General features: G+C 41.5%; 1 protein-coding gene across 1 annotated transcript; it reads left to right on the forward strand.

The window, feature by feature from the left end:
• Nucleotides 1-3551: 3551 nt before the first annotated feature.
• Nucleotides 3552-21610, forward strand: LOC115433200 (rho GTPase-activating protein 22-like). The gene is made up of 9 exons (XM_030154483.1): nt 3552-3608; nt 5766-5879; nt 7917-8124; nt 10081-10216; nt 13762-13835; nt 14094-14215; nt 15549-15783; nt 18822-19742; nt 21337-21610. Exons 1-9 carry the CDS (start codon nt 3557-3559, stop codon nt 21608-21610), a joined length of 2136 nt encoding a protein of 711 aa, XP_030010343.1. The 5' UTR covers nt 3552-3556.
• The last annotated feature ends 273 nt before the right edge of the window (nt 21611-21883 follow it).

The raw sequence follows: 21883 nt of genomic DNA on the forward strand, positions 1-21883 counted from the left end.
TTTACTGTAAACCTCTGCATCTGTTTTTTGTAAAAGGGCGGGTCACAGAGACGACTCTGACCAATCAGTGGTCTGCAGTGTTTACATGTCACATTTTAGTATCTGGTCCCCAGTCCTGGAACCTTGGCGGAGGTGATACCAAAAAACTAGTACCGGGTACCAGATTCCAGGTCCTTCTTCGTAATGGAAATGCAAAAAGGCCGAGTCGAGCCTTTACCACGTAGTGGAAACACGGCATTAGAAGGACAAAGCCTGGACCTTTGACCTCCAAAATCCACTCATTTCATTTTCAGTCTACACTTTGCCACTTTGGTGTGTGTGTGTGTGTGTGTGTGGGGGGGGGGGGGGGCAGAGACAGGACTAACACACCTGTGAACTTGACTTTATGTCTATTATACATCATATGAAATATCAGCTCAGTATCATATTGTTCAATCACACAGTTCAGAGAAATGTTCATAAACGTCATAGAAATGATGGAGTAACAACATGCAAACTCTAATGACCTGTTATTGTGCCCAGGGGGATGCCAAAGAAATTCACTCTTTAAATCTATCTATCTATCTATCTATCTATCTATCTATCTATCTATCTATCTATCTATCTATCTATCTATCTATCTATCTATCTATCTATCTATCTATCTATCGTTCTATCGTTCTATCGTTCTATCGTTCTATCTATCTATCGTTCTATCTATCGTTCTATCGTTCTATCGTTCTATCTATCGTTCTATCTATCTATCGTTCTATCTATATCTAAAATTGTCTGATATGTAAAAAAAAAAAGACAGTTGATGAAAATGCGATAATAGAAAATGTGTCAGGTGAGTTTCAGCTGTTAATATTAAATGGCTGTTATTGATTAGTATGAATGCAGTCGATACTGTATTGTTCTTCAGACCAATAAGTCTCATTGCACTAGACTGTATTGGACAACAGAGAGAGAGAGAGAGAGAGAGAGAGAGAGAGAGAGAGAGAGAGAGAGACAGAGGTTCATCATCATCCTCATACTTTAATTGAGTTCAAAAGTTGACTGGACCGACCTGCCTCTCTCACTTTTATGTCAACTTGAATCATGGCGACAGTGTGTGTGTGTGTGTGTGCTGCAGTACACCATACTTCAGCAGCAGCAAAAATTTGAGCCAGACCATCCCATCCTCTTTCTCTCTCTCTCTGTCTCTCTCTCTCTGTCTCTCTCTCTCTCTCTCACCATCAGCTGTGATTACTTTGGTAAAACAGCGCTGCGTCGCAGAGAACCAATTTTCCTAATGCACAGCCTTTACACACACACACACACACACACACACACACACACACTCACGGCATGGTTATTGATGAGGTAAATGGGGAGTGGGGCAACAAGGGGGCACACACACTGCTGGGAAATGGGGAGAGAGAGAGAGAGAGAGAGAGAGAGAGAGAGGGAATGAGAAGGAAGGACGAGCTAGACAGGGACAAAGAGAGGGACAACGGGAGAGAAAGACTGAAAGGGAAGGAGTGAAGGAAAAGACGAGGAAGACGAGGGACGGGGTGATGAAGACCATGGCGAGGGTGTGTAGACGGCATTTTGGAGATGGAGCAGGACGACAGTTAAAAAGCCCATAAATCTGAGGACAGACAGACAGACAGACAGACAGACAGACGGAGGACGGAGAAAGGAAAGACCTTCCATGTGGACGGTGGAGTAGTTGGAGTCGCTGGACGGTGGACGACAAGAAAATGAGTTACATGTTCAGAGATAAAATGTACAGAAGAACAAACAGAGAGAACAATCATAGGAAGATGTGAAATAAGACAGAGAGAGAGAAAGAGACGGAGAGAGAGAAAAAAGACAAAGACAAAGACAGAGCGCTGCTTTGGTCTCAGACAGTGAAGTCCGTTAAAAAGCCCACAGACAGACAGGCAGGATGTTCTTCTGTTCATGAATGAAGACTGATCCCACTGTAGCTTCAGGCCTGAATGACATGAGATCATCAACATCTGAGGAACAGCTGGACCAGGATGGACCCGACGTGTCCACCATGAGCAGAAACTTCAAGCACAAATGAGCCGTTTTGCTTCCATGAAGCCGTAGAACACTCACATCTGCTGTCATCGCACTTGCTCCTGCAGGATCGTCGAACTGTTGGGAATGATTCAACAGTGACGTGGACATGTGCTCTCTAGGAAACATGGCTGATTGGGAAGACGATTTGGGAAATAATCCATGAGACTGGTGACCCTTTGAAACTCCAACTGTCACCATCATGTACCTCACCCTCCTGTGGGAACCTCTTTGGGTCAGTTCTGTTCACCAGGAACTCTGTCATAAGGTGGATGATCGACCGAGACTCCAAACCCAAACTTAAATGTCTCATTTTTAACATCCTCTTAGTTCAAGGACGAGCATCTGTTTTTTGGTTTGAAAGTGGAATACTTTTTGCATCAATCATCTCAACAAATCTGAGGTGTCACTCAATGCCAAAAGGGCCTTCTGAAAGTTTTGTAACTACTCTGCAGGTCTTGTATTTTATTGACATTTGTGTTGAAAGGTTGAAATATCTACAGGAGAGAGAAAAAAAAAATCCCCATCAATACTGACCTAGTACCATCCATTCAGAGTGGAACATCTCCACACAGCTTGTTTTAGGACGATTTCTAAAAATAAAAGCTAAATAAAGACTCTACATTTATCTGAGACCACTCCTTAACTTTAAATATTGTTCAGGAAACCATGTTGAAAAGTCTACGTCCACCAAGAAGGTGTTGATGTGAAGCCATAGAATCCTTTCAGATCCTAAAACCAAAGACCACAGTGAGTGTGAATGCTGTTGAGGGTCTGTACGGTGACAAGAACCAAGACTGAACCGAACTGTGAAGAACCCAGACTGAACCAAACTGTGAAGAACCCAGACTGAACCCAACTGTGAAGAACCCAGACTGAACCCAACTGTGAAGAACCCAGACGGAACCGAACTGTGAAGAACCCAGACTGAACTGAACTGTGAAGGACCGAGACGGAACTGAACTGTGAAGGACCCAGACTGAACCCAACTGTGAAGAACCACGACTGAACCCATCTGTGAAGAACCCAGACTGAACCGAACTGTGAAGAACCCAGACTGAACCCAACTGTGAAGAACCCAGACTGAACCCAACTGTGAAGAACCACGACTGAACCCATCTGTGAAGAACCCAGACTGAACCCAACTGTGAAGAACCACGACTGAACCCATCTGTGAAGAACCCAGACTGAACCCAACTGTGAAGAACCACGACTGAACCCGACTGTGAAGGACCCAGACTGAACCCAACTGTGAAGAACCACGACTGAACCCATCTGTGAAGAACCCAGACTGAACCCATCTGTGAAGAACCCAGACTGAACCCAACTGTGAAGAACCACGACTGAACCCAACTGTGAAGAACCCAGACTGAACCCATCTGTGAAGAACCCAGACTGAACCCATCTGTGAAGAACCACGACTGAACCCGACTGTGAAGAACCCAGACTGAACCCATCTGTGAAGAACCCAGACTGAACCCAACTGTGAAGGGAAGGCCAGTGGTGCAGTATGGGACTCAGCTGCTTCAAGTCCTGGAAACATGACAGCACCGGCCACAAAGGTGAGACACACACACACACACACACACACACACACACACACACACACACACACACACACCAAGGTACTTATTGTTAACAAAAACTAATGAAATGATGAAAACTAGAATTGTAAAAACATTTTCGTTAACTGAAATAAATCAAAACTATTATTAACAGAAAAAAACCATAACTACCTGAAACTGTATTGTGTGTTTACAAAACTAACTAAAACGGATAAAAATTATGGATAAAATCCCTTTGTTTTCGCCTTTGTCAATGTCGGATTGATATAAAATTGGTTTATTTCCCCAAGCAGTTTCCTGTGCTGTCACCATCTGATATTTAAGGGTCCGTCACTTGTGTTCACTTGTGGTTTCCAGTCGTCTTCTGGTCCCCACTCTACCTGGAAACATGGAGACTAAAGCAGCAGAGTCCTGTCTGGGATTGATTTGAATAGGAGCACAGAGAAGAAGAGAAAAGAGATTTAAAAAAAAAACTAAAACTAAACTAAAACTAAGCATTTAGAAAATAATGAAAACTAATAAAAACTAACAAACCTGCTCTAAAAACAAATGAACCCTTTAATGCACAAATTATGAGAGCCTTAGTCAAGATTTTTTTTCCTGAGTGTTTTAATTCCTCCTTACACTTGAAAAAACCAATGTGATTGAATTTTTTTAATGAACCTGTTTTTTATAGTTACAGAAATGTCCACTCAACTGGACACCACGTGTTTAATTTTTGAAGCAAAGAAACTTGTATTTAAAACGCAGTAACAGAAAGTGATAAACTGTGTGAAAACTATGAAACAAAAACAGTTTTTATGCAGCTAATCTGATGTTTTCTCACATTTGATCAAACTCTACTACAAGTTATTACTGACTTCATGGAGATAATATGCAAAATAATCTTTTTAAGAAAACTGTTAATTACAGTCTAATGACAACGAGCAATTAGTTTATACTCAAACATGTTACTGCAAATCAGGTTTATCAAGAACATAAAATTACCGTAATTGTATGAATGTCAGTGTATTATGGGATGGTGCATAAGTGTCCACTGTGTTGGTTGATATGGAACTAAAACAATAAAACCCATGAATATACAAGAGCACTCCACTGGACTGACCACTGGACTGACCACTGTGCATGAAAGGGTTAAAACTAACTGAATTAGAGACAAAAAGTCTAAACTAAATAAAACTAGAATGAAAAATCCAAAACCTTATAACCTTGGCACACACACACACACACACACACACACCTACACACACACACCCCATCAGTGTATTACTTATTAATCCCACCATGTCAGTGTGCAGGTTGTCCTTGGTTGACATCTGTGAAGTGCTGACTCAGGCTCTGTGGCCCCTCAGACTACAGATAACAGAATGTGTGTTTTGTGTTTTATACAAACATTTGCACATTTGGGGAAGTGTGTTAATAGTCAGCCCAACAACACAACAACAAAGAGAAAAAAACATGATTAAGATTAAGATTCCTTTTATTGTCACTGTATACACAAATAAATTCTGATGCACTTTGTAGAAAAAAAAGGGAAATATACAATTCAAAATATTTAAATAGTACAACAGCAGATTAGATTAAATTATATTCATGACCTACCAGATGTTGACTGAATCCAGTTGTTTTCATGCAACTCTTATTTTACACACAAAAAAACTGTATCACAGTATTTTTTTTCATAAACATTAAATTTGATTCACTCATTAAAAAAAAAAAAAAAGTAAGCTGTGTACTGTTATAAAGCAACTTTCAAGTCATTCTCAATATTGTAATGACCAATTTATTGAATTTCAATGTGTATCATTTAAATAGATAAATAAATAAAGGGGGGGGGGGGGGGTGTATATTAGCTGACTTATCACTGTATAAATAAAGGACATCATTCTAATACTCTGCATTAGCGCTACCTTAGCCCAGTTAGGTGGTGTTTAAGCTTTTTCAGTGAGCAGACCACATGTGATGTGTGTTTGTGTGGGCAGAGTTTCCAGGAAGTGTTGGCAGGTGAGGTCCGTTTGTACACATCTGCTCCTGTTTGGTTTCCAGACCTCAAAGGACATACTATGAAATCCTTATTGGAAGAGTCCTGGATTGACAGTTACCTTTGGTCGGTCTCATCTTAAACAATAGAAACTGTTTCATGTTTTTGTGCAGGTAACAGAGATGTGCTGGCCAGTCCAGGCTCTTACTTCTTCCTGTCCAACAGTGCCGGTCAGGGTGACGAATGGCTGAAGAGTCTCAATAAGGGAGCCTGGATCCCCTTCACAGGTGTGCACACATAATATGAATGAATGTCACATCGATTCTGAGAGTCTTCTTCTGCTCCCAAATGACCAAAAGAAAAACAAAAACATAAAACAAACAAACCAGGAATTAATTTTTGGAGGAACAGGATCAGAAGCTTGGCAGCAGATTATGGACAATGTTAAAGTTATTCAGTTCTGTCTTTCCAGGACAAAAAAAAAAAAACATGAGTAGAATTAATCATTTCAGATATGGACACAGTGGGATTGAATTTAACCCTAACTCTAACCCTGTATATATCCTATGTTACCTGTATATATATCCTATATTATCTGTATATGTATTTAGTAGTGTAGTGGTCCCTGGAGAAGTGGGTATGCTCTCAATTTTTGGCTTCTATTTTTTTTTTTTTTTTAAGTCCAGAAAACACCATTTTGGAAACAGTGACATGTCAGACTACTCTATTTACTTGACCGAAATATCCATCAGTAGTATTTGCTCACTATTATAAAATGATCATGACTTGATCAGGAGCAGTTTGTAGGTTTTACTGGACACACAAGCAGCTGCAGGAATGGAAACGGATTCAACATGAGGCAAACATAGGAGAACCTTTCATAAGGTTATTCTTTCATACTGTTAGTTTATCATACTGTTAGCCTATTGTACTGTTAGTCTATCATACTGGTAGCCTATCGTACTGTTAGCCTATCGTAATGCTAGCCTATCGTACTGTTAGCCTATCGTACTGTTAGCCTATCGTAATGCTAGCCTATGGTACTGTTAGCCTATCGTAATGCTAGCCTATCGTAATGTTAGCCTATCATACTGTTAGCCTATCGTACTGTTAGCCTATCGTACAGTTACCCTATCGTACTGCTAGCCTATCGTACAGTTACCCTATCGTACTGCTAGCCTATCGTACAGTTACCCTATCGTACTGCTAGCCTATCGTACAGTTACCCTATCGTACTGCTAGCCTATCGCACTGTTAGCCTATTGTACTGTTAGTCTCCTCACACAGTTTAACTCTTGGTGAGTCCATCTCATCTCTACATGTGCAGTCATATCTCCACTAGTTTAAAACAGTGACTCATTCTGAAACCACCTTAAAACTGACCTCAGAATTATGGGTTCTATGAAAGACGGTTCTCTCAAATGTGTCACTCAGTTGAAAGACGTTCATTCTGCCGTGCAGTGACCTGTCAATCAACTGGGGTGGCACTGGCACCTGAGGAGGTGTCCAATCAGGTTCCAGAGGTGGACAGCGCTAGTTAGCAGTATTTTCCTTGGCATGACCCGCCCTACTCTGCCTCTGATTGGTTCATCAGTCCTCATGCCTAAAGTTAACCAATCTAATCAGTGAAGGCAGTGAGTACTAGCCAATTAGAGGCAGAGTAGGGCGGGTCATGGCTTCAACATACGAGGGGAAAAAATGAGCAAATGAGCTCAAGTATGACTGAATGGAACACATCAGAGGGATTTAGAAAAGGGTGTACGACTGAAAAATAAGTAGATATACTCTGTATACCCCTGAGCACCTTGGACTGCACCTCTGTATATATCCTATATAACCAGTATATATACTCATTTGCTGTACATATTTCTCATCTGAAGTATAGAGTTCGCTTTTTGTCAATCAATCAATCAATCAATCAATCAATCAATCAAATTTTATTTCTATAGCGCCAAATCATTACAAAAGTTATCTCATGACACTTTACATACAGAGCTGGTCAAATCCAGACTGTATAATTCAGTACTTTTTGTAGTTCTATAGTCGTATATTTAATATTTTATCCTGTAGCTTTTGTACATGCTTACATTTGTCTTTAATATTTTGTGTGATATTTTTATTCAGTTCTTTTTTGCACTAACTGTTTTTGCTGCTAAACTGATTTTCATTGTTCCTGTGATAGTGATAATACAGATCTATTCTATTCTATTCTATTCTATTCTATTCTATTCTATTCTATTCTATTCTATTCTATTCTATGTTTTGGTTCATATTTAACCCTAGATTCCGTCAGTTGATCCACTGTTGCCTTCCTCCTTGTGCAGGGGTTTTTGGTCAGCGTCTGGAGGAGACGGTTCTGTATGAGCGGCGCTACGGGGTGCGTTTGGTTCCTCTGGTGGTGGAACAGTGTGTCACCTTCATCCGAGAGCGTGGCCTTCATGAGGTGGGCTTGTTTCGACAGCCTGGACAGGCCAGTCTGGTCAAAGAACTGCAGGAAGCATTCGATGCCGGGGAGAGACCTTCATTTGACAGGTACAACAAGTTAAAACTCAGAGATGAGCAACAGCACTTCTGGGACTGTGATTTCACACCAACACCACCCAGTAAAGTCTTGTGGGGGGGGTGGAGGGTGTTGCAGTTATAGCCAAACAAATAGCCCAAACAAGGCAGATGTTGGATATGCATTAAACAGTGCTGAAGAAATAACTTGATGTGTTATATCTTATTTATTTATTTAGAACAGGGGTGTCAAATTCATGTTAGTTCACTGGCCAGATTCAGCCAAATTTGATCTGCAGTGGGCCCAACCAGTAAAATAATAACAGAATAATATATAAATTATGTCAACTCCAAACTTTTCTCTGTTTTAGAGCGAAAAAAGTAAATTTACATTATGAAAAAGTTTACATCTACAAACTATCCTTCCAGAAGATGTGAATAACATGAACAAACTGAAAAAATAAGTGTAATTTTAACACTATTCTGCCTCATGTTTATCATTTCCACATGTACATTATCACTTACAGATCACAGTGGATCTACAAACACACAAAACATTTAATAACAGGTGGAATATTGTTAAAATTGTACTGACTTCTCTTAAGAAATTTCAGGCTGTTCATATTTGTTCAGGTTATTCACAATTTTTTGCAAAATTAAATTTTGCTTTTGTGTTAATATATGAAAATATTTACATTTACAAAGACAAATATTTGAACGTGACATTATTTCTATGTTATTATGATAGCATTTGACTGGTCCTGTCCACTTCAGATTGAATTAGTCTGAATGTGGAACCTGAACTAAAAGGATTGTTCATATTTTAGTGTAATTTTTGCATTTCATAAATTCATCCCAGGGGCTGGACTGGACCCTTTGGTGGGCCAGATTTGGCCCCTGGGACGCATATTTAACACCTGTGATGTAAAACATGCAAAGAAACAAAATAAAGCAAAACAAAGCCAAATAAGACAAAAACAAAATAACATTTAAATGAACAGAATCTATCCTCAAGTACATGTTTAAATGTACATGGTCGAAAAGGAGTAGGAAGAAGTGTAAACTTATTTAATCCAACCCCTCAGTGCTTTTACATTTTTATCACTAACTTAATACAAGAATCAAACAATACATGTTTTCTCATTTTAACATTTAACCACAACTAATCCAGAATGCACTAATTGAATTATACACATTAATAAGATCATGGCAGTGCAGTCATACAAACAGACTCAACAATTGAACAGATTTCTTCAGTAATTACAGCAGATTTATCAATTCAACATCATCCATAAACAAACAGGCCTCAGTGTCATTAAATACTGGACCTCACAACAATTCTTTATATCTTTTTTTTTTTAAATGAATTATGTATAATTGATTTATCTCCACAGATGGCCATACAGACACTTTTTAACTTTGTGAATCTGTAACTTTCCCCTTAAATCATAGCCTCCCTCTCTTTCACAAAACATTTCTTGAATATTACCCGGCAGTCAGTTATTCTTTGTTTTATACATTATTTGAAAAGTTTTTAACTCCACAAGGTCAATGAGTTTTAAAGTTTTAGATTTTAATAATAGTGGATTCATGCGTTCACCAGAACCAACAGTGTGAACAATTCTTCAAGCTCTTCTTCATGGAGGAGTCGGGTCTGAAGAGATTTTTGTTGTTTGTTTCATGACCGACTGGTTCTACAGATTATCTATAGACTGATATTCTTTCATACCTATAATCTTTGTTGCTGTTTTGTGCATATTGTCCAGCCTGTCCTTCAGCTGGGCTGGTAAGTTGCCGTACCAGGCTGTGATGTCATATCTGATGAGGGTCTGTAATTAAAGTTACACACATTTCCTATTATGACCTTTAAATATCTCTGAATTAATATTATTCATTACTCCAGGTTAAATACTACAGGTGCAGCTGCTGTAATTATGTGGAGTGAGACTTCCAGTGACTGTAAATGGAATGTTGTGTTTTTTCCTGCAGTAGCACAGACGTCCACACGGTGGCGTCACTGCTGAAGCTCTACCTCAGACAACTGCCTGAACCTCCTGTTCCTTATAACCACTACCCAGACTTCCTGCTCTGTGGACGGAGACTGTCCACCAGTGACCGCATGATGGTAACACACACACACACACACACACACACGCACACACGCACACACACACACACACACACACACACACACACACACACACACACACAAACACACACACACACACACACACAAACACACACACACACACACAAACACACCCACACACACACACACACACACACACACACACACACACACCATTGCCTTCAGTAGAGCTTGACCTGATTTAACCCTTAAAGACCCAAACATCCACCGACGACCTACACCATCTACTGATCTGATGTTTAAAAACTGTAGAATCATTACTTCTACCTCTACATGTAAAGAACTGGTGTGAGATGCAGTTTGTCGTCTTTCCATGGTCATCAGATATGAGTTGCATCATTTAGTTTATGTTCAGATATTGAAATCTTTACTGAAAATGTCGCTTTTTCTTCATTTTTTTTCTGTTTTGATAAAAGAACTTTTGAATTAAATCTGAGTTTTCATCCATCCATCCATCCATCCATCCATCCATCCATCCATCCATCCATCCATCCATTATCTTCCTCTTATCCGGGGCTGGGTCACAGGGGTAACAGCGGGGGGGCTTATTTCAGGAAAATTTTAAGATTCAACTTTAGCTCAGATTTTCTAACACTCCCGTGTCTTGGGAATAGAAAAATGTGAAAAAAATTCAAATCAAGCCTAACCCCCCACCCCGAAAATTACTTTTTCAACCCTGAAAATATGGGATTTTTGTCAACTTTCAAACTTTCTTCACTTCTGATAAAGTACAATGTGTCAATCTGCTCATGCTCGACCCTAAATGTGTTTTTGTGACACATGTCATGTGTTCAGAGTGCTGTGCACTACAAAAGGTGTAGAGTCAAGGTCCAGTTCTAGGTCAAAGGTCACCCAAATGGTCCAAATGCATGTTTCATGGAATGAAGCTGTTCATGTGGGTTCTTCCACATGTTGGGCTCAGGTTCTCTCCTCAGAACACATCTACTGACCACAAACAACTGACATTCAATGAGACACATTCAACACAACTGTTTCCTCATGTATTCTGCACAGACATGAACACAGAACAGACGACAGTTTCACATGACTGACATTTACATGTATATGTGCTGTGGGTGCAGAGGAGAGACCTGGAGCCACAGACAGAAGGACCTGGGTTCAATTCCAACACCAGCCCATGGGTGGGGCCTTTAGTCCATGGGGGTGGGACCTTTAGTCCATGGGGGTGGGGTCTTTCTGTGTGGAGTTTACATGTTCTCCTCGTGTCTGTGTGGGTTCTCACTGGTCCTCTGGCTCCTCCCACCATCCAAACACATGCTCTGATAGGTTCATGGGTTCATCTAAATCCCCCATAGGTGTGAATGTGACAGTGTGTTTGTCTCTGTATGTTCAGTCTGTGATGAACTGGTCACACGTCCAGGGTGAACCCCGCCTTCACCCATAAGTAGCTGGGATAGGCTCCGCCCCCGTGACCCTACTGAGGATAATGAATGAATGAGTGAATGAATGAATGAATGAATGAATGAATGAATGAAGTGTTAGTGATTCCTGCCTAAATATGTGCTGGTGTTTCCTTCACACTAATGTTCTGTCCATGTTTGAATCTGTAGTCTGTAATGTGTCTGTAAAGGGCCAAAGGGGGGGGGGGGGGGTGTCCCACCAGGAAACCAGAGGAACAGAAGTGAGGACAGATTTGATCAAATGTGGGAATGTATGAATTTTTGAAAAAAACTAGGCATTTTAGTGACCTTTGACCTCCAACATGACCTTGACATTAGACTTTTCATTGTACAAAGTACTCTGACCATCCAGTCTGGCACTGACAGGATCATGAACTGTCCCATCATGAACACGTTTATACACTGAACTGGACAGAAGAGTGGAGAAGCTGGGAAAGAGGAGATTTTCAGAGTTCAAAAAGTAATTTTTGGGGTAGGGGGGGTTGGATGAAAATTTCAAAAAAATAACACAGGAGTGCTTAGAACATCTTGTAGCATCAGAAAATCAGGGCTAATGTAGTATTTGATATTAAGCCCCCCCCCCCAGTAACAGTCTCATCATGGACGCCCAGACTTCCCTCTCCTCAGACTCCTCCTCCAGCTCTTCTGGGGGGACCCCGAGGCGTTCCCAGGCCAGCCCAGAGACTTAGTCTCTCCAACGTGTCCTAGGTCTTCCCTCAGGTCTCCTCCCGGTGGGACATGCCCGGAACACCTCCCCAGGGAGGAGTCCAGGAGGATCTGAAACAGATGTGTGATCCACCTCAGCTGGTTCCTCTGGATGTGGAGGAGCAGTGGTTCTACTCCAAGCTCCTCCCTGCTGACTGAACTCCTCCCCCTATCCCTAAGGGTGGACCCACCCACCCTACGCAGGAAACTCATTTGGACCGCTTGTATCCGGGATCTGGTCCTTTCGGTCCTGACCCAAAGCTCATGACCATAGGTGAGGGTAGGAACGTAGACTGATGGTAAATCCAGAGCTTCTCCTCTCAGCTCAGCTCCTTCTGAACCACGACAGACCGGTACAGCGACTGCGTCACTGCAGACGCTGCACCGATCCGTCTGTCGATCTGACGCTCCATCCTTCCCTCACTGTGAACAAGACCCCAGATACTTAAACTCCTCCACTTGGGACAAAGATTCTCCACCGACCCGGAGAGGGCAGACCACCTTTTTCTGGTCCAGAACCATGGCCTCAGATTTGGAGGTGCTGATCCTCATCCCACTCCAAACCGCCCCAGGGCACGCTGAAGGTCCAGGTTCGATGAGTCCAACAGGACAACATCATCCGCAAAAAGCTGAGATGAAATCCTGTGGTCCCCAAACCGGACCCCCTCCGGCCCCTGGCTGCGCCTAGAAATTCTGTCCATAAAAATGATGAACAGAAGCGGTGCCAAAGGGCAGCCCTGCCGGAGTCCAACGTGCACCTGGAACAGGTCTGACTTACTGCCGGCAATGAGAACCAGGCTCCTGCTTCGGTCATACAAGGCAAAGGGCCCTGGACCCCATACCCCTGAAGCCCCCCCCCCCCCCCCACAGGAGTGACACATGAGTTTTTATGAACATCTAAATTAAATATAGGAAAGTACATGATTTACAAGTGAAAAATGCAAAATATAGAAGATAATATTATAATAAATGGTGATAAATGACTTAAAAAAGGTTAAACTGATGTGCAGATTTAGATGGCACTTGGATCTTCTTTTTCTCCTTCGTCTTCTTCTTCTTCTCCTTCTTCTTCTTCTTCTTTGGTTAAACCATCTTTTATTATCAACACTATACCATCAGTGTTGTACAAAAAACAACAATATAACACAATATCTAACAAGAGTCTTGAATGCATTTGTTTTGTTATAAAGTCCTTTTCCTTTTCTCCAGTCTTTTTTTTTTCCTTTTCTCCAGTCTCATGTATTCTTTATTTTAATTCATTGTCATGTTCATGTCAGTCTGTAAAAAGATTTAACAGTAAAGACAGATTCATGTGGGATGTGTTTAATAACGAGTGAGGACTGGATGGAAGACTGTCCTTTAGTTTCTTTCTTTCTTTCTTTCTTTCTTTCTCAGGGTCTGGTGGAGTTGAGGAATCTTCTTCATGAGTTGCCGGTTGCGAACTTCAACCTGCTGAACTTCATCTGTCGGTCAGTCCATCTGTTCCTCTGTTGGTTTATATGATAGTAGAATATTTAGTTTATAGTAGGACAACATTTCCTAAAAATAACTCTGCTGTTCTAGTTTATTTGTTACCTTTAAAATGTCATTTATGATGTTCAAGGGCATGTGACAGGGACACATTCCAGTTGCCAAAACATTACCGCTTACTGACGCAGAATTTATTTTAGAGGAAATCGTAAAATTCTGTGTTGTTCAGTATTAAAAACTTCTGTGTGAATGTGCAGGTTTTTAAATGAGGTCCAGAGTTACTCCAGCACTAATAAAATGAGTTGCCAGAACTTGGCCACTGTATTTGGACCAAACATCCTGCGTGCCAAAGCTGAGGACCCGCAAAGCATCATGGGAGGTACAAAGACAATCCATTCTACAGACAGAGGTTTTAGACTTAGTGTATGCACTGCAAAAATCTGAATGTGACCAAGTGTATTTGTCTCATTTCTAGTCCAAATATCTCATCACACTTAAAATCAGACAGAATCCCCTACAGAGGAACTTTTCAGTGAGATGTAAGAACTGATTTATAGACAATAGATCTGGAAAATCTGATTTAAAGTCATCTGAACAAGATAATTTACACTTGTTCCATTGGCAGATTTATTTTTTTTGCTAGAATTAAGCAAAAAAAAAAAAATCTTTAATTAAACAAAAAATTAAAGAGAAGTCTTGAATTAAGCAAAAAAAAAAAATCTTGAATAAAGCAAAAAAAAAAAAAAAAAAAAAATCTTGACTTAAGCAAAAAAAAAAAAAAATCTTGAATTAAACAAAAAATCTTTTCAGTGAGATATAAGGACTGATTTCTAGACAATAGATCTGGAAAATATAATTTCAACAAATCTGACCAAGATCATTTTCACTTGTTCCATTGGCAGGTTTTTTTTTGTTTTTTTTGCTTGAGTTAAGCAAACAAAATCTGTCATTAAACAAAAAAATCTTGAGTTAAGCAAAAAACAAAAAAATCTTGAACGAAGCAAAAAAAAAATCTTGAATTAAACAAAAAAATCTTGAATTAAACAAAAAAAAATCTTCAACTAATCAAAAAATCTTGAATTAAACAAAAAATCTTGAATTAAATTAAAAAATTCTTGAATTAAGCAAAAAAAATCTTGAATAAAGCAAAAAAAATCTTGAATTAAACGAAAAAATTGATTAAGCAAAAAATCTTGAATTAAACAAAAAAAATTATTTAATTAAACAAAAAAATTTTGAATTAAACAAAAAAAATCTTGAATTAAGCAAAAAAATCTTGAACTAAACCAAAAATCTTAAATTAAACAAAAAAAATCTTGAATTAACAAAAAAATCCTAAATCACCTAAAGAGGAACTTTTCAGTGAGATAGAAGAACTGATTTACAGACAATAGATCTGGAAAATCTGATTTACACTAATCTGACCAACATCATTTTCACTCGTTCCATTGGCAGTTTTTTTTTTTTTTTGTGAAATCTTGAACTCAGATTTTCCAGATCTATTGTCTATAAATCCGTTCTTCTATCTCAGTGTAAAGTTCCTCTTCAGGTGATTCTGTCTGATTTAAAGTGTGATGAGATATTTGGACTAGAAATGGGAAACACAGACTTGGTCAGATTCAGACTTTTGCAGTGTGACGTACTGAAACCACAGACGGCGCTGTGTCTGTGAACCCTCTGACCTGTCGCTCCGTCCTTTGTTGCTGTCCCAGGTGCAGCCCTGGTCCAGGTGCTGATGCTGGAGCTCATCAGAGAGTATGAACCTCTGTTCTCCAAAGTGCCCCCCCCCAGCATCATGCGTCCTTATGGAGGTTTGCGTGGGTCGCCCTGCGCTTCCAGACAGCCTCAGCTCCACCCCCCACCCTGTCTACGCCAGCTGTCGTTGCCTCTGATCACAGAACGGTCCAGAGAGTCCGGACAAGCCGCCTCTGAAGGACAGGATCACAGGTACGACACTTTTATTCTCATACTAAGCAGTGGTGGGCAAGTTACATTTAAAAAGGAATTAATTATAGTTACTAGTTACTTTCCCAAAAAAAGGAATTGAATTAGTAACAAAATTACTCCTTCATAAATGTAATTAGTAACCAGGGAAAGTAATTATTGTTTTACTTTTTTGAAAAACCTTCAAATATGTAAAAGAAAACTGATTTTTGAGTGTGTTTCACAGTCAGTTTCATAGAGTAGAACAGCAGACAGGTACCGAAGACCAGGACTGTGGTGAGGAGGGGGTCCACCAGGGCCCGGCTGGGGTCCCCCAGGGCCCGGCTGGGGTCCCCCAGGGCCCGGCTGGGGTCCCCCAGGGTCCACCAGGGCCCGGCTGGGGTCCACCAGGGCCCGGCTGGGGTCCCCCAGGGTCCACCAGGGCCCGGCTGGGGTCCCCCAGGGCCCGGCTGGGGTCCACCAGGGTCCACCAGGGCCCGGCTGGGGTCCCCCAGGGCCCGGCTGGGGTCCACCAGGGCCCGGCTGGGGTCCCCCAGGGTCCACCAGGGCCCGGCTGGGGTCCCCCAGGGCCCGGCTGGGGTCCACCAGGGCCCGGCTGGTGTCCACCAGGGTCCATCAGGGCCCAGCTTGTCCACCACATGAATGCATATGTGCACTTATAGAAGCAGATGCTCCTCCAGTTAATCCCACATCTCTTTTTTCAGTGGCTCCTCTCTGATCCAGCGGTAAATGTCTCCAGTCCACTCAGTCGGACTCACTGATAACTCCTCCCCTAAATTAGCTGGGCACGTAGCTGCGTTCAAGTGAATGGGGTGTGCTGGGACAACTCAAACTCGTAGATGTAGACCTGTTATTCATGTACATTCTGAGTGCACAATTTAGTCCAAACTTGTCAAACAATAAGAGGTTTAGGATGTTGAACAGGAACTGTGAACTGGAACACACTGAACAACAACAACTAAAGCAGTCACATGGTCAAAACTCAGGAAAAGAATGGAAAAAAACTACATCATGACAACACTGAAAACATCAGCACAAACAAAAAACAAAAATGACAAAGAAAATGGTGTAAAATAAAAAAGCCCAAACTGTCTGTTTTTACAGTGAGTCAGTCTCACTCACCGCTCTGTGTTTTACCCTCCATTCCACAGGTGGAGTGGGATGAACTGAGCATGCTCAGATGTCTGTGGAAAGAACAACATCTATTCTATCAAAACGATTTGAAATTTTTTCTACTGAGCAAATGGTTGAATTTTAATGAATATTAAATATAAATAATAAATCCTACATTCAGAGCACTCACCACAGACAGGTCAGGGGTTAAAGCTGTGGTTTCAGCCTTTTTTGGCCCATGACCCCATTTTAATATCACAAACTTCTGGTGACCCCAGACGTTCAAAACAGAGACTTTTTTCTCTTAGATGTGTTAGCGGGGCCAGGCAGGTGAAGAAATCTTTCCATTCTCTGTTTGGTCTGGTTTCAACTGTGTCTGGGCAGACTGAAGCATAGTAACCAAGGTTCGAATAGTTTTGGATTTTTCATTCTAGTTTAGTTTGATTTAGTTTAGACTTTTTTTTATCGCTAATTCAGTTCGTTTTAATTCGTTTTTTGAGCAGGTTTGATAGTTTTTATTAGTTTTCGTTCTTTTCTAAATGCTTAGTTTTAGTTTAGTTGTAGTTCAGTTGTAGTTCAGTGGTCTCTTTTCTCTTCTTCTCTGTGCTCCTATTCAAACCAATCCCAGACAGGACTCTGCTGCTTTAGTCTCCATGTTTCCAGGTAGAGTGGGGACCAGAAGACGACTGGAAACCACAAGTGAACACAAGTGACGGACCCTTAAATATCATATGGTGACAGCGCAGAAAATTGCTTGATCGATTTCGTATCAATTCGACATTGACAAAGACGAAAACGAAGGGGATTTTATCCATTTTTATAAGTTTTAGTTAGTTTTGTAAACACACAATACAGTTTCAGTTGGTCATCGTTTTTTTTCTGTTAATTATAGTTTTTATTTATTTCAGTTAATGAAAATGTTTTTACAATTCTAGTTTTCGTCATTTCGTTAGTTTTCATTAACGATCATAACCTTGGTAGTAACGCATACGGTCACATGATCAGGTCAATCCAGATATGCCTTCTCAGATATTATCCTGCATTTTATTTGGACTGGATTTTTATTAGGAAAAATGTGTGATGTTTTAATTATAATAAAATATATATTGAATCATTAAAAATATTTTTTATTACCTCTGCCAGGAGGTACTGTGCTCACTTTGCTTTGTGTGTTTGTTTGTTTGTTCTCATCTTCAGTGTAAAACTCTTCCACCCATCTTTCCCAGATCTTCCCCACAGATAGGCCTAGGCCCTGGGACCAACCCAGTCCATTTTGGTCCCAGTAGGACAAAGTTCAAGGTCACAGCAAGGTCACAACATCTACAGTTTTCCATCTGTCATCACTGAGACATTTTCCGAAATTTATCCAAAATTCAAATTGACTCTGATTCTCCTCCAGTTGGATCCACCTGTAGCTTAGAACAATCTCTTGTATGTGGAACTAAATTGTCCACATCCACTGTGGAATGTGGACTCTGTGGACATTTACATTGAACAGTGAAAATCCCATTTCCCACACATTTAAAATTAGAACTCAACTAATATTGATGTGAATTGAATCTAATTGGACAGACACATGACTGGGACCAAGCTTCAACTTTTTCTGCTGTATGGAACAACCTGGAAACTGTTGAATTTAAACAGAAATAGTCGATCCACACATGCCCACTGTTCGGGGTGCCTGGCAGAGGTTTGCGTTCTCTGAACACTTGTTAATAATTTATTTACATTTTTCTCATCAATTACTAGAAATTTCAGGCGACAATTCCATGCGACCCCATGTAGGGTCCAGACCCCAAGGTTGAAGAACACTTGGTTAAAGGGTTAAAGCAGTTTGTTTTCTTTTTCTGATATGATTTTGCTTCTTTCAGTTATGTGGGAGGGTGGGTCCTTGTTGAAATCCTCTCTTTTTCATGTTCTTCTTTCAGTTTTGTCTCTGGAAAATCGGACCTACCTTCATGTCAGAAGAAGCGTCTGGGTCACCGCTACACCTCCTCCCATCCTGACAACTGCTTCTTCCCTCCACCCTCCTCCAGCCCCCTCCTTCAGCGTCCCTCCGACCAACGCAGTTTCCGTTTCCAGCACCACGCTGACCAAGAATCATCCCAAGCCTCGGCGACCGGCCTCCAGTCGCAGGAACTGATGCCAGAACACAGACCCGTACTCCTGAGCTGGACCGACGCCTGGACGGGCTTGTGCGAGGTCAGCGACGATTTCTGGAGCTCAGTGGCTGCAGCAGGACCTCCTGATGAAGAGGGTGGAGTACCAGAGCAGGCCAGCAGAGGCAGCAGCGAGGCCCAGGAGGACAGCACCCCCTCTGCCTACGACAACCTGGATAAAGTGTCCCTTCATCAGACGAAAGACGGGATCACTGGTGGCCTGTTTGAAACCGGTGTTGCACAAAAGCATGGAGCAAATGAAGAGAAGGGTGACGGAGAGGAGGCGGGACCACATGTGGACTCCTCCTCCTCATGGTCATCCTGTGAAGTGTTGCCATTGGATGAAAGTGCAGATGCTGTGGACAAAGTAGGTCCTGTCAAATCACCAAAGAGACCGACGAGTTTACCATCAGGTAGAATAACGGAGAATGGAATCGGTGATAACGACCATCGTGATAATGACGATGACAAAGATGAGGAGGGCCACCACTTTAACTCTCCAACTTCCTGTTCCGAGGCCAGTGACAGCCCTTTGAGTACAGGCAGTTCGGAGGTGTTTCTCCCCTCTGGACCTCCAGATCTCCAGGGGTCTGAGCCTCAGCTGCAGCCCAGAGACCCGCAGTCACTCCTGGCTGAGCTACAGCGACAGATGGCCCAGCAGAAGGCCGAGTACCAGGCCAGGATACAGAGGTGAGACCAGCAACAACAAAACAAAAAATATATATACACAAGGAGGAGGAGGAGAGTTAACATCAGTATCCCAACAGTAACTTTAGAAAAAAAACAAACAAAAAACCTCAGGTGAGATCATCAAAAGAAGAAACTTGGCTTGTTAAAGGGTCCATTTCTAATATTTCTAATATTTCCACTCTAAAATGACATTAGATTGTGAAGAAATATGACAAGATGTTGATGGCTTTTTTTGCAGATATCTACTGAAGATAGCATTAATCAGTCGTGCACTATCTTATTTTATTTTACTGCTTTATTATAGTCCAGACCAAGGTTCTAATAGTTTTGGATTTTTCATTCTCCAGGCCCCCTCCACTGCTGTATGGGCCCCCCGGGAATACTGGGCCCCATGAATTTGTCATGTTCACACCCCCCACCCCACCCCTTAATGGCGCCCTTGCCTCACAGTAAAATTCAGGTTCCCTACATTGTTTAAGGCCCAGGCGTCAAACATGCGGCCCGGGGGCCAAATCTGGCCCGCCAAAGAGTCTAATCCGGCCCGTAGGATGAATGACACTGAAGATATGAACAATCAATGGTGTAAAAATCATCTTAATTCAGGTTCCACAGACAGAACAATTCATCTCAATCAGGTCAGTCCAGTAAAATATTATCATAATAACCTATAAATTATGAAAACTACAGATTTGATCTTTGTTTTAGTGTTAAAAAAGTAAAATTACATGAAAATGTTCAGATTAACAAACTGTCTCACAAAAAATGTGAATAACCTGAAATGTCTTAAGAGAAGTACATGAAGTTATTAAATGTTTTGTGTATTTGTAGTTGTAATATAAGTTGTAATGTACACGTGTAACAGGGTCAATTATTTCACAGCAATTTATTTTCATTTCTTTTGGTTCATACCTGACATTATGGGCTTCCGAGTCAGTATGTGGAACTTTTAATTTGAGTCTGTTCCCCAACCAGTCATTTACAGTGTGACACTGCCCACTAGAACTAGAGTTTCGCTCCTTTGCCTCTTCCCTTTCGTTCTGGCTCTCTGTGGCAGAGGTAAGCGGCCGTAGTCTTTAGCCTCTGCTAATTTAATTTCTAAATGAACTGGCTCGTCCAAACTGTACGAGGTGTGCTTATGATGTGCTGAAACACATTTCTGTATGATTTGTTTGTGTAGGGGCATGTTTTACGGGAGTCGCTGACCGGAGGTTTTTGTGTTTTATGCCACTTTTGTCAGGAACGAAAAAAACAATAAATGGAGACAGCCTCCAAAGTCGTACGTGCAGGTCTCATCCTTTAAAAGAACACAACACAGAGTTCGACACCACCAGTTCCACACGTGTAAACGATAAACTGATGAACTGAGGCAGAATATGGTTCAAATTGCACTTGTTTTTTTTAAGACATTTCAGGTTGTTCACGTTATGCAAATTTTTAAGGAAATGTAGATGTAAACATTATCATAATGTAATTTTATTTTTTCACTGTCATTATTTGACTGGTCCGGTCCATTTGAGTTCACATTGGTCTGAATGTGGAACTGAACTAAACAGAGTTTGACAGTCCTGGTTTAAAGCCTGCGTTTGTGCTTCAGGTTGGAGCGCTGTAACGACGTCCTGGAGCGGCAGGTGGCAGTGCTGAGGGTCAGTCTGGAGCAGCAGAAACGCAGCCAAAGCGTGGCCGAGATCAAGATCCGCAACATGGAGCGGGCGAAAGCGGACGCCGACCGCCGAAACAGTACGCTGCAAAGAGAGATGGAGCTGTTCTTCCAGATGTACGGAGAGGTCAGACGGAGAGGTGGAGACGAAGAGGAGGAGGAGGAGGGAGAGGAGAGGACCAGCAGAGACAGAGTCTTACAGAGTCTGTGAACTGGACTGGACTGGACTGGACTGGACACAGCCCACAGACGGCCTTTCAGTATGCTGCCTTCACGTGCTGTTGGGAAAATGAGCCTTTCTGACACAGAACTGATGGTGGACCTGCTGCAGTTTTGGACGTGTTCATTCATTCGTTACAGTATTTTTTTGCAATTTGTGTATTCTATAATGCTGCATTTCCACTACATGGAACTGGCTCGACTCGACTTGGCTCGACTCCACTCTGGTACCAGGTCCTATTCCAGACCGTGTCCATAACAGGAT

The sequence above is a fragment of the Sphaeramia orbicularis genome, chromosome 14 (genome assembly GCF_902148855.1).
Source record: "Sphaeramia orbicularis chromosome 14, fSphaOr1.1, whole genome shotgun sequence".
In the NCBI taxonomy this organism is placed as follows: domain Eukaryota; kingdom Metazoa; phylum Chordata; class Actinopteri; order Kurtiformes; family Apogonidae; genus Sphaeramia; species Sphaeramia orbicularis.